The 14564-nt window shown below is 37.8% G+C and overlaps 1 protein-coding gene across 1 annotated transcript in view; it reads right to left on the bottom strand.

Moving 5' to 3' along the window:
- KIF6 (kinesin family member 6) overlaps nucleotides 1-14564 on the bottom strand; it is a 145999-nt gene that overhangs the window by 42654 nt on the left and 88781 nt on the right. Inside the window, exon 15 of the mRNA XM_063290003.1 lies at nucleotides 13658-13713. Within this exon, the coding sequence (XP_063146073.1) occupies nucleotides 13658-13713 (56 nt within the window). The remainder of the gene's footprint in view (nucleotides 1-13657; nucleotides 13714-14564) is intronic.

Raw genomic sequence — 14564 nt, 5'->3', positions numbered from 1 at the left:
GAGATACAGAATTCGGCCCACCTGCTGACCTGCCGATTATTACCAATAGTGTGCACTGAAAATGACTTGTTTTTGGCCAGTGACAAAGCCAAGAATGTGGCTTCATATTGGCAGCTTAAGGTTTGATCTGGATATGGAAGAAGAAGAGGAAGAAGAGGAAGAGGAAGAAGAAGACGATGACTGCCCTACTCTAATGACAAAATCTTTGGCACTGTATTGGAATAGACAGAAAAAAACCAACAGTGAACATTAGCTTGGCTGACACATTGTGCTAAGCTAGGTTGACATATTATGCTAAGCTAGGTTTTGCACAGTTGTAATTTATTAAGTACTGTATATCATAATTGGTTGGATATGAACATATTAAGCCTTAAACTACAGCGTAGAAACCAAATGGCTGGATTTGCACATGCTAAGCCAATATTTCACAAAATGAGGCAATAGCTAAAGGATCACCTTCCTCAAAAGACCTTTCTAAACATTCATACTAGCTTGATCTAAAAGTAGCTTGAATGCAAAACAGCGTGACACTTCCACAGCCTTACGTGAAGCCTGAGGGCTTTTTAATGCACCATGTTCTGCCTTTCAAGGGAAGAGTAATCATGCTTAATGCTCAAAAGACTTTTATACAAAGCTCTGATCATCTGACTGGATGCTTACTTGGCGGAGGGACTTATAGTGGAGGAGCAGGGAAGAGGGCTGACAGCTGATTCATTGTGGCTGTGCTGGGAGAGCAAGTGCCAGCAGCAACAGAGCCTCCCAGTGTTTCGCAGGCTGCAGCATTTTAAGAACAGTTTAAAGGAACTGATTTAAGGCAAGGAAACCCTTCTTTCCTACTCTTGATTTGGTGAGCAATAGTGGCAGTCTTCAAAATGAAGCCCATATTTCAAGGCTAAAGTTCTATAATTATTTTGATATATACTGTAAAAAATAATCATTGTAAGTATTAGATGTATTTCCTGTCCATCTCTAATCCCAATTAAATAATTAGTTGGGGGGGGGGCACACACATTATTTTGCTGTCGTTATTTTACCAAGCACAGCATCATAAAGTTTGTAAAACCCCGTGCTACGCCAAAATCAAACAAACCATATTATGGCATAACACAATTGCCTCAAAAGTTGAGAAAAATATGTCTATAAAAATGTTATTACTTTTTGTATTCTGTTTCCAACAAGGATGAATAAAAGAGCTGGATGTGAAGTGGAAACTACACAATGCATTAGAACATTTGGGCACAGAAAATATCTAGGGCAATTTATCAAATAGTTTAATTTAAAATCTTTATTTCTCTCCTATTTCCATCAGGGATTCATTCTATCAAAGGAAAATTTCTCATATTAGAGAATCTTTGGGTATAACCCCAAATATGACCATTATATCAGCTTCTGACAGCCACAGTAATTTGGCACATCAGCAATGCAAATTTGTCCTACCACAAAGAGAAGAGACAGGCATACTCCACTATGTTGCCTAATATGAAACAGACCAAGGAAGTTGGCAGCAATGGCAGCTGGAATAAACAGTGTGGGGAAATTGAGGAAGGAAAACAAGAATATATAACCTGATCCACAACATCAGAATCTAGCACAGTCTGTCTAGAACATGGACAGAAACCCTACTTCGCTTGGGAGCCACAACCTACTTTAGACATTGTCCAGTGGGTTTGAAGGCCAGCACCTTAACCACTACACCAACTGTACCACAGAATTTGGGCAGCACAATCATTATCTGTTTGTTGGATTCTGGACTCGGAGGTTTAATGATTGGAAATGGGCAAGTTGTGTCTTGCAGAACAGCATACCAATTTTATTCTGAAGTTGGAATATTTGTGCTCCAAATCTGCCATTTTATCACTGGTTTCTGACTGTATGATCTTTGGATGCACCAGGACTTGCAAATTTGGTACTGGGGGTTACATGGAGCAAACCAAATGAAATCTTAGTCCATAGCAGGGTTTCCAAAACTGTGAGGTGTACCTCCCCTTGGGGTGGTACAGACAGAGTCCATGGAGGTGTGAATTTTTTTATTTTTTATGTCTTTATAAAAATAAAGTTTTACTGTATTGTTTTCATTGTTCATTTGTGTTCATTTTGGTGTCTGACTTTTTAGGGGAGGTATAGTACATTAAGATTACCGTACACTAAAGGGAGATGTGATGGCAAAAAGTTAAGGAGACCCTGGTCTATAGGAATGAATTTTCACCATTGCGCTATATAAATGTCTAGCAAATGACACTCCATGCTCCTGCTCATATTTATATTATATACTTCATATTTTAACTCTATAAAATAGGCAAACAATGATAAAAGGCATACAAACTTTTGCATTTTCTAATGACACCTAAGCACTTCCCTGGTAATAGCTCATAGTAATTTATATATCATCATAACTAGATGTTAAGTTTTGCTGTCCTAAGAAAAGCCCATTTGGCTGCTGAACATGTTCTCTATTCAAGGGACTCATTGCAATCTTTTCCCCCTTCTTTCTCCCCACTTTTTATTTCTTTATTTTTAACACTGTATGTCTTCCCATTGTATAAATTTTCTGGCCAATTCACAATAAAAAAAAGTAAGTTGCATCAAAACCCAAATAGATATTATAATCCCAAAATCAAAATTAAATTCTCAATGTGAAGTTTTGTTTTTCAGGATTCCTGAAGGTATTTGGATTCTCTTGTTTTGGGGTTATCCCAACTATATTTATTTTTCAAAAGAAGAGAACATACGTAGTTCAGGGTCGAAGTGCGGAGTCCTCTGAGCTTGGTTGTTTGCTTGCAGATGTTTCATTACCCAACTGGGTAACATCATCAGTGCGAGTGAGTGTGGGGTTTGCTCCCTGTTTATATACAGCAGCTTGCCCTGCCAGTGTTGGTGGGGTGTGTGGTTTCCTCCTTGGTAGTTCCTTGATTAGGGTCTTGTTTTCTGCCTGATGGTTTGCCTGGTGTTAATCCCTGCTGATCTGGGTGTGGGCTGCTGGAGAGGATGTGTTCTGCTCTTTTTGTTTCCTTCTTAGCTTTTTTATTGTCTCTTTTAAATATATGTAAATAAAGTTTATTTCTATGTGTCTATTGATTTTTATTTTTGTGTCTATATATATTTTTTATTTGCTATGACTTAGGTACTGCCTAACTCCAAACCGATAAAGGAAAGAATAAAAACATAACACAAAGTAAGTAAAGCAGTAAAGTATAAGTAAAGAAGATTGGGATCTAATTGCTCCACACAAAAACATGCAAAAATACACCCAACAAGGGGCTCCATCCACCGTAACCCAAGGCCTGGGAGAACAACCAGGTCTTCAAGGCCTTCCAGAATGCCAACAGGGTGGGAACAGATTTTGGGAGGGTTCTCATTCCAGAAGGCAGGAGTTACAACTGAGAGATTATTTATACTGAATAACATGAGAATGATACAATAGTTTCCCCAAGAATAAATCATCAACTTGCTTCATGCTATTATTGTACTGAGTTATGCTAGATTAAATCTAGTTGTGATTATAGCTGCAGACACAGGCAAGTGAACAGTTAAAGTGAATATTCCAAAGATCTTCAATAATCCCACAGCTACATTCAAGAATGAAATGGAAGTGGTGGGGGGGACTGCTTTATTTCTTACAATGAACAAGATCCTTATTTATTTCTATATGACCAGAATTAAGAGACTAAATAACAATTTGGGGAACCCTCATTTCCATAGATATCCCCTTTATTAATGCGAGTTGACATATCTTCAAAATATATTTCCATATTCACTTCTGTGCTCTCCTTGAGGTAACCTGAAAATTCTTATTCCCAGCCATTTGCTTGATATTTCTTTCCATCCATCCACTTACTTACCACAACAGCTGCATCTTATTTTCATGATCCCAGTTTTCTTACTCTGCTTCATTTCAAATCATGCTTTCATTTGAGCTTATTTTAGTTATTCAGCAGAGACAATATTACTAACCACAGTTTTTAATAAAAAATATTTCTACTGATGTTTCGCATACCAGGTGGTTTTTAAAAAAATAATACAAAAGGCCTACAAGCCCCAAACAGGATATTAATAGCAGGTGAAGATACCTGTGATTCATTCTTTATTATTTCTTTCCATCAGTCTCCTTCACTGAATATGTGAGACAATGAGAATTAAATCAGTAGTTGGTCAAAGCAAATTGAACTAGATCGGTTTCTCAAAGCAAAGCAGACCAAAACAGGGAATACAAGGAGTTGAAGAAATGGGTCCTCATATAAAAAAAAGCAAGAAAAAGTATCTGATGGAAAAAAATCATGGAACTGAGACAGAAATGTAAAAGAAGAACTAATCTGTTCCCATTGTTCCTTTAGTGGTTTCCCAATACTTACGAAAACTGGAAAATGTACTTATTGTGCTACCAATACAGAAAAGACATGGAGCTGTCTCTTGACTAAGTTTTACGTAGTGCTGAGGAAAAATAGCAAGTTTCTAGGCAGTAAGTCTGCACTGTTGTCTCTACCATTGCTATTAATATAACAACATGGAATGATGCAATTGCACTATGTGGTAGCAGTGGTATTCTATATAAATGAGGCACATTTCTTAAAGAAGAGTGAAATGGCATGCATTCTTACTGACTTACCAAGATACCCTAATTCTAGGAGTCCTGCTTTAGCTGAAACATCACCCATTTATCTTTCCACTCAGCTTCAGTTACAGCATTAACTGATTTTTTTTGCACAGAATAACAAGAACAGCTGTTTCCCTTAAGGCTTTAAAAATTATTTGCACTGAGGTATTTTTCTTTTCTACTTTTGGAAAATTTAGGCCAATTAGTGGAATAAAATTCATATTAAGGCACTAGAAATCTTTATTAAAATTATGTATTACGCTTCCTTTGCTACTATTCCATGCTTTGTTGTTGTTTATTCGTTTAGTCGCTTCCGACTCTTCGTGACTTCATGGACCAGCCCACGCCAGAACTTCCTGTCGGTCGTCAACACCCCCAGCTCCCCCAGGGACGAGTCCGTCACCTCTAGAATATCATCCATCCACCTTGCCCTTCGTCGGCCCCTCTTCCTTTTGCCTTCCACTCTCCCTAGCATCAGCATCTTCTCCAGGGTGTCCTGTCTTCTCATTATGTGGCCAAAGTATTTCAGTTTTGCCTTTAATATCATTCCCTCAAGTGAGCAGTCTGGCTTTATTTCCTGGAGTATGGACTGGTTGGATCTTCTTGCAGTCCAAGGCACTCTCAGAATTTTCCTCCAACACCACAGTTCAAAAGCATTGATCTTCCTTCTCTCAGCCTTCCTTATGGTCCAGCTCTTGCAGCCATATGTTACTACAGGGAACACCATTGCTTTAACTATGCGGGCCTTTGTTGTCAGTGTGATGTCTCTGCTCTTAACTATTTTATCGAGATTTGTCATTGCTCTTCTCCCAAGGATTAAGCGTCTTCTGATTTCCTGACTGCAGTCTGCATCTGCAGTAATCTTTGCACCTAGGAATACAAAGTCTTTCACTGCTTCTACATTTTCTCCCTCTATTTGCCAGTTATCAATCCAGCTGGTTGCCATAATCTTGGTTTGTTTATTTTTTTGAGGTTGAGCTGCAAGCCAGCTTTTGCACTTTCTTCTTTCACCTTCATCATAAGGCTCCTCAGTTCCTCTTCACTTTCAGCCATCAAAGTGGTATCATCTGCATATCTGAGACTGTTAATGCTTCTTCCAGTGATTTTAACTCCAGCCTTGGATTACTCAAGCCCAGCATGTCGCATGATGTGTTCTGCATACAAGTTGAATAGGTAGGGTGAGAGTATACAGCCCTGCCATACTCCTTTCCCAATCTTAAACCAGTCCGTTGTTCCGTGGTCTGTTCTTACTGTTGCTACTTGGTCGTTATACAGATTCTTCAGAAGGCAGACAAGATGACTTGGTATCCCCATACCGCTAAGAACTTGCCACAATTTGTTATGGTCCACACAGTCAAAGGCTTTAGAATAGTCAATAAAACAGAAATAAATGTTTTTCTGAAACTCCCTGGCTCTTTCCATTATCCATCGGATATTGGCAATTTGGTCCCTAGTTCCTCTGCCTTTTCTAAACCCAGCTTGTACATCTGGCAATTCTCGGTCCATGAATTGCTGAAGTCTACCTTGCAGGATCTTGAGCATTGCATGTGAAATGAGTGCCACTGTTCGATAGTTTGAACATTCTTTAGCGTTTCCCTTTTTTGGTATGAGGATATAAGTTGATTTTTTCCAATCTGATGGCCATTCTTGTGTTTTCCAAATTTGCTGGCATATAGCATGCATTACCTTGACAGCATCATCTCGCAAGATTTTGAACAGTTCAGCTGGGATGCCGTCGTCTCCTGCTGCCTTGTTATTAGCAATGCTTCTTAAGGCCCATTCAACCTCACTCTTCAGGATGTCTGGCTCTAGCTCACTGACCACACCGTCAAAGCTATCCCCGATATTGTTATCCTTCCTATACAGGTCTTCTGTATATTCTTGCCACCTTTTCTTGATCTCTCCTTCTTCTGTTAGGTCCTTGCCATCTTTGTTTTTGATCATGCCCATTTTGGCCTGGAATTTACCTCCGATGTTTCTAATTTTCTGGAAGAGGTCTCTTGTCCTTCCTATTCTATGGTCTTCTTCCACTTCCGCGCATTGCTTTTTAAAAAAGAATTCCTTATCTCTTCTGGCTAACCTCTGGAATTTTGCATTTAATTGGGCATATCTCTCCCTATCACTGTTGCCTTTTGCTTTCCTTCTTTCTTGGGCCACTTCTAGTGTCTCAGCAGACAGCCATTTTGCCTTCTTGGTTTTCTCTTTCTTTGGGATGTATTTTGTTGCCACCTCCTGGACAATGTTGTGAACTTCTGTCCATAGTTCTTCCGGGACCCTATCCAGTCCCTTAAATCTATTCTTCACCTCCACTGCATATTCCTTAGGAATATTAGTGAGCTCATATCCAGCTGATCTGTGGGTCTTCCCTAATCTCTTTAGTCTGATCCTAAATTGTGCAATAAGAAGTTCGTGATCGGAACTACAGTCAGCTCCAGGTCTTGTTTTTACCAACTGTATAGATGTCCGCCACCTTTGGCTGCAAAGGATGTAGTCAATCTGATTTCAGTGTTGTCCATCTGGGGAAGTCCATGTATAAAGGTGTCTCTTAGGTTGTTGGAAGAGAGTGTTTGTTATGCAGAGTGAGTTGTCTTGGCAAAATTCTAGCAGCCTATGTCCTGCTTCGTTTTGTTCTCCCAGGCCATGCTTACCTGTAATTCCAGGTGTCATTTGACTGCCCACCTTAGCATTCCAGTCTCCTGTGATGAAAATAACATCTCTTTTAGGCGTGCTGTCCAGTAGGTGCTGCAGATCCTCATAGAACTGCTCTACTTCAGCTTCTTCAGCATCTGTGGTTGGGGCGTATATTTGGATCACTGTGATGTTAGATGGCTTGCCCTGAATTCGAATTGAGATCATTCTATTGTTTTTTGGATTGTATCCAAGCACTGCTTTAGCCACTTTACTATTAATTATGAAGGCTACTCCATTTCTTCTGTGGTCCTCTTGTCCACAGTAGTAGTTTTGGTGGTCATTTGATGTGAAGTGGCCCATTCCAGTCCATTTCAGTAAACTGACACCCAGAATGTCTATCTTTAATCTTGACATCTCACCAATAACCACATCCAATTTGCCCTGGCTCATAGATCTTACATTCCAGGTTCCAATGGTGTGTTGATCCTTAGAACATCAGATTCACCGTTCACCACCAGCACTGTTGGCTGCTAGCCATCCTTTCGGCTTTGAGCTAGCTGCGTCATCACGTCTGGGGCTAGTTGAGCTCATCCTCTGTTCCTCCCCAGTAGCATTTTGACCATCTTCCGACCTGGGGGTCTCATCTTCCGATGGTATACTGACGTATCTCTGGTTGTACTGATCCACTGAGTTTTCACGGCAAGAATACTGGGGTGGGTTGCCATTACCTTCCCCAGGGATCGCATTTAGTCTGACCTCTCTGTCATGACCTTCCCATCTTGGGTGGCTCTTCACGGTTTAGCTCATGGCATCATTGAGGTGCTCAAGCACCAGCACCACAACAAGGTAACGATCCTTTGCTGAAGACTATTCCATGCTAAGTTAATGAAATATCTTACTTGATAAATTAAACAAGAACAAGGTATCTTAGGTAACCTTTTAAAAAAAAATGAGGAATGGGGATAATGTGGCCAGGATTTGTCCAGCTTTAGGCTTTTGTCTACAGTGCATTTCTAAAAAATACTAAGCTATACTGAGCACTGTGAAGAACTTCACTTTTTTTAGTATCTTCTTTGTTTTAATATTTGAAGAAATTTTTAACAAGATAAAAACAGTACAAATATTAGAAAAGAAACAAAGAAAATAAGGAAGAATAGTGAATAAGTAAGAAAGAAAATAGAAATAGAAAAGAAACATAAAAAGAAAGAAAAGATTATAAAGAAGCGGCTTCCAGTCTTTTTGACAGCGGTTATAAATGCACTTATATTTTACCCTCTCTCTCTAAGGTTACATCATAATTTCCTTCTTTCATAAGCTACCCTTACTAATCTTCAAACCCATAAATCACAAGTTCATTTTTTTCTTTTTTCAGCAAAAAGTCCATAAGGGGTTTCCAGTCAGTGATAAATATAGTTGTTGATCTTTCTCTAATCAAACAAGTTAATTTTGCCATCTCTGCTAATTATGTCATCTTCACCAACAGTTCCACCATTGTGGGTATTTCAGAATCTTTCCATTTTTGTGCATATAATAGTCTTACAGTGGTAATCATACATACAAATAATCTTCCATGGCTCTTTTCTAATCGACTGTCCATTAATATCAGCAAGAAAAGTTCTGGTTTCAGTTGAATGTTGATCTTTAAAATTCTTTGTATCATTATATGTATTTGGACCCAGAAATTTCTGGCTTGTTTACAAGTCTACCAGGCATGATAAAATGACCATTCATGTTATCTACATTTCCAACATAAATTTGAAGTACTATAACTTTATGCATATCTAGACAATTTTTCTGGATTCATATTCATATGTACATCATTTTATAAAATTCTTTTTTAAGTTATAACATAATGTAAATTTCAATCCTTTTAACCATATATTTTCCCACTGTTCCATCAGTATATTGTGTCCAAAGTTCTTAGCTCATTTTATCATACAGTCTTTCACTTGTTCTTCCATTTCAAATTTCAATAAAACTTTATACATTTTAGCAATTACATGTTCACCATTTGCACGTAGTTCAACTACAGATTCTGTCTTCTGCTGCTCAATTCCAAATGTCCTATTATCTACCTTAAATCTTTCTGTGGAATCCTTGGTGGTCTCTGAGCCTTGTTTTCTTGCAGACGTTTCATTGCCAGACTAGGCAACATCTTCAGCGCGAACAGGGAGAGGGTCTTGCTCTCAGTTTATATACCGTGGCTTGCCCTGCTGGTGTTGGTGGGGGTGTTGTGATCTCCTTGGGAGTTCCATGATTGGGCTGTTGTTTGCTGGTTGGTTTCATATTCTCAATATGGCACTTCTAATATGATTCTTAAAATCTACATTAATTTTATCATTGTCCTAACAAGCAGGAACCACGCTGAGACGAGGAATAGCTCTCTAGTGTTTTATTACTGCTACATTAGACAGAACATCCTACCAAACTGAAGAAGCATGAGAAAACCAATACAGATAAACCCCAAAAGTCAAGGCGGGTCTGTTCTGTGTCTCTTTGAATGACAGCTCAAATCCTTGCTACTACGCATGCGTTTTCCCCCCTGGATAGGGGCCCCCTCCTGCTCACCATCAGTGCTCATGACAATCATACTATAGAGAACCATGCCATCCAAACCTCAGATCGTGCTCTTCTAATTCTAATTGGTTTTTTTTTAATATCTTCTGATCGAAAAAATCAACTGATTATTGGACTTTTATTACCAAACTTGATAGAACAGAACTGTAACATTTTGACCAGCAACCAAGTATTTTATACATGGGAGGTATAACCAGGAGTATAATGTCAACTTATTTTAAGGAATAAGCATGCAGAGGGAGGTAATACTGATTAAGTTCCCCAAGCCATGAAAAATGGATGCAATGTGTTCTAGCATGTTCCACATTCTACAATAGCAAGTGCCTCCACAAAATTTATTATGACAGTACTCTTTCCCAATTAAAAGAAAGGATTTGGTAGGCTTTTTGAAAAATTTATAAGTTGACTTGGTGAAAAACATTTCCGGTCTTTGGCATAGTTAGAAATTCTAGGCCAATGAAGCATTTAAAGACTGAAAACATCACAAACATCATGAGGACTGAGCCTCACCTGTCATCATGAGTGCTTGTATGTACACACAAAAAGTTATTACCATCTTTTGATCAACAGATCATTAGCATTGCCTCCATTTTCTTCCCATTCAATGATTTCCTCTCTATAGGTATAACTTATGCCAAAACTGTGGGACCTCAGATAATATATGTTATGCTTCTAACAATGCTCAGTAGCCCTTCCCTAATGTTCCCATTTGGGATTAATTATGCATGATACCTTTCTTTTATTTCTGAGAAACTAACGCCATGATTCTCAAAAGGTCCCCTTTGAGATAGTGCATTCTAATGGAACATACCACAGAATTTGGATCTAGAGCAGAAGTCCCTATGTTCCAATCTTACCATTGGTATGAATATATTATATAGTTTTGGACAAGCCTCAACTTCAGTTCTAAGATTATTATAATGATTAACATAATATCAGTTTTCAAATACAAAATAACATACACACATCACAGCTAGATTTTTGTGTTCTATGATACAATAGTAGATAAAAATTAAATTTGCCGTAGTAAATTTTGGGGACTGCAACTCAGCTGCAAATTTAGCACTTGTGAATTCTACAGTATTGTCCTTTTGCAAAATTGGGAAAACACTAAAATATCCAACTATGACCACCCCATTTCAAACATCATAGCATACCACTGTATATCATGGAAAGTGGCTGAAGAATTTTCCATATCTCTGGTATGAAATAGTGGTTGCTCCAATGGAAAATCAGAATGTTTGTGGCAGAATTTTAAAATAGAGCCAAACACTGTCTGTCATTATTTTGCAAATCATCAAGACTGTAATATGGATTCTACATTGCATCAAGCAGCTTACCAAAAGGTCCTCCGATGACCTTTGTGGTAAAGAATTGCATATTATTAAGTGTTGGCTGGAAAATATAAACCGATACTGATATGATCTGGACTTAATTGAGCATACTGGAGTAGCCAGGAATGCCTGAAGGAATCCAAAACAAGAATACAAGGAACTTAAATATCGAGCTTCAAGCAACAGATGGGTATAATTCCTATTTGCTGGTTTTCCAGTATAATTCTGGCAGGTAGTAGCTATGTATGATACAATGTATGGCATTCCGTATAGACACATGACAAACAAGTCATAATGTTTCTATTGTCCAACTATTATAATCATAGTCAAGAAAAGGCATCCTGACATAGAAAACTCTTTTGACCTTGGGATTTATAAATTGGTTGTGTGGTGCTAGAATTAACAGAATGGACTGAAATTGAAAAAAACAAGCTGAATCTTTGGAAAACTAACAGTATATATGTGTGACAAAGGGAGAAAGAGAAGTGGAATAGGCAAACATAAGAACCTAAGTACTACCCAGTTAGAGCAAGTCAAACTCTTTTCTAGTCCAGTATTTTGTCAGACTGTAGCCAACCAGACATACACAGAAAACTTGCAGCAGGATGAGAAGGCAATAGCCCTCTTAAACCTTTATTCTCCAGCAACTATATAGTAATTAATTAAGAATAAGTTTTCCCAGTCTAAGCTTATCTCATTTTTTGATCAGATAACCTCTCTTAATAAATTATGGGAATAGTGTAGATATGTATCTTGATTTCAGGAAAGCATTTTACGATGTATTTCATGACATTCTGATTAACAAGCTAGCTAAATATGGACTCATGACATCACAGAATATGTAGCTGTTTCCAAGATGGTACCTCAAAGAAAGTTTGTCAATGGTTCCTTCTCAAACTGGAAGAGAGGATGGAGTTAAGTGCCACAGGGTTCACCTTCTGAGTCTTCTACTCTTTAGCATTTTTATTAAATACTTGAATGAGGAAGTGGAATGCTTATAAAATTTGCACATATGACAACACTGGATAGGATATCTAATAACCTAGATTACAAAAATAAAATTCAAAGTGATCCTGATGGGTTAAAGAAATGGGCTGAAAATAACAGAATGAAATTTAACAAAGACAAATGCAAACTTATGCCCTTATACCAGGCTTGGCAACAGTACTTGTGAAAGATATTGGAACTGTAGTTGATTACATACTGAATATGAGTCAGCAGCATGATAAAGCTGCTAAAATCACAAAGGCAATTTTAGGCTGTTGCAACAAAAATATAGTTTTTGCATTACAGGAATAAATACTTCCATTTTATTCTGTGTTGATCAGATCCTACCTTGAATATTGTATTCATTTCTGAGCACATTTTAAAAATGATTCAGACAAATTGGGACAGCTTCAAAGAAGGGCACTAAAGATAATAAAGCGAATAGAAATTAAATCCTATTTAAAAATATGAACTATTGAGGAGACAAGACAAGACTGTGGGGAAATATGATAACAATCTTCAAATATCTAAGAGAATATCACACAGAAGAAGATCAAGAACTGTTCTCTATCATTCTATAGGTAAGGAAATTTTTAAATGACAGGAAAGGAGGTTCTATTTGAATATTAGGGGGAAATTCCTAATAGTGAGCAGTGTCACGGCAGAACCAATTTTGCACTTAGGTGGTGAGTTCACTGAATGTATTTGAGAGAAAGCTAAACAGCTACTTAACATGGATGCTTTAGTTTGGAATTCCTGCACAGAGCAAGGAGTTGGACTCAATGAGCTGAATAGCCACTTCCAACTCTATCATTTTATGTTTTTTTGGAATACCTATGGTGAATTTGAGGAATAGAATATTCAAGCCACTTTCACCAACATTTTATAGCATACTCTATGGTGGAGCAGGCAATCAGCACAAAATTAGCTACAAGCATAGATGATGATGATGATGATGATGATGATGATGATGATGATTTTATTAAACTTGTATGCTGCCTGACTCTTAAAGACTGTGGGTGGTTGAATACAAACTTTGGATATGAACTTTGGTTGCCTGTATTCTAATTTAAGTACCTACCAGACCTGACAAGATTTTCATAAGGCAGAAAAGAACAAAAAGAGCATTCTGACCTTTGCAGCAATACAAATACTTGTCAGTCCATTTCTTTAAGTGGCAATAACTCACGATCATCAGGATTTTTGCATTTCTGGTTAAACGTAATAGCTAAACAATGGGCTGGGGCTTGCAATTAAATAGCATTCTTTTTGGCAGTACTCTTTTCTTACACAGTTCATATGGCCTTAGTGAATCCAGCGTATAGCTTACTCCATAGCTTCCATCTCAAAAACGAAATACATAATAGTAGGGAATTAATTACTAAACAAGCAGGAAAATCCGCAGAAGTGATCAAATATTGCTAATCACCAGCATAGAGAAAAAATCTGATTAGACTAATTCAAATGCCAGGTATAATGTTTTAGTCAATGTAATATCTGTAATTTGGATATTAAAAAATAAAATATTCATACTTACTGATTTGATTTCTTATATCGTTTACTTTTTGTCCCAAAGATTTTGCATCAGCAAACCTGATAAAAGCAATGGAGTTTAGAATTTTTACAAATATATAGCACATCTAGTCAACATTTCTGTAGTACTCTCTACTTGCAACTTGCCCATTAAGTTAAAGCTGAATCTATGGCAATGAATCACATCAGACTGACAGAATGGCAAGTTGCTCATTATACCCTTTTTATTGAATTAATATTTTTTTTTTTTTAAAAACTCTGTTACTGAACTATATCATTTTCACTGTGCATTCTGATATCGTTAAAATTATTCAGAGTCCTCACTCCCCAAATCGAGTCTTTTGATTGTCTGTGCTTTTGCTACTGGCTGATGTTGTTTCTTTAAAACAAATATTCTGAGGAAGGAATGAAGGAAGGAAGGAAGGAATCAAATTACCTAGGCCAGAGATAAGAAACAAAGCATGTTTTACCCTAAGTCCTACTTCTTTTCAGGATCTTTTTTTTTTTTAAAGCAGCATTAACATTTGGTCTTTTCTTTAGAACAAAACAAACTTTGCATGTGTATTATTCTGACAGGCTTGACAAGCCTCATGTGTATGTGTTACTACATGGAAAAGCAAGATAACACCCAGCTTTGTATCCGAAGTCACCTAAGTGATCTCTCCCAGGGCCTGGAAGCTGTAGGGGCCTGATGGGTCACAATAGGCTTCAGTACAACCCTAGCAAGACTGAGTGGCTTTGGGTTGTTGGATTTCCTGGTTCTGAAGTTCTTCCATCTTTGGTTTTGGATGAGGTGCACTGCCTCCTGGACTCTGTGAGGTTTGAGCCCTCTTCTGACTCTGAAAACAAAACTTATCCGAAGTCAGAAGGGGAAAATGAAACTCATCAGGAGGGACCCGGAGAAGCTGAAC

The sequence above is a fragment of the Candoia aspera genome, chromosome 1 (genome assembly GCF_035149785.1).
Source record: "Candoia aspera isolate rCanAsp1 chromosome 1, rCanAsp1.hap2, whole genome shotgun sequence".
NCBI lineage: Eukaryota > Metazoa > Chordata > Lepidosauria > Squamata > Boidae > Candoia > Candoia aspera.
This window is presented reverse-complemented; position numbering and strand designations above follow the sequence as displayed.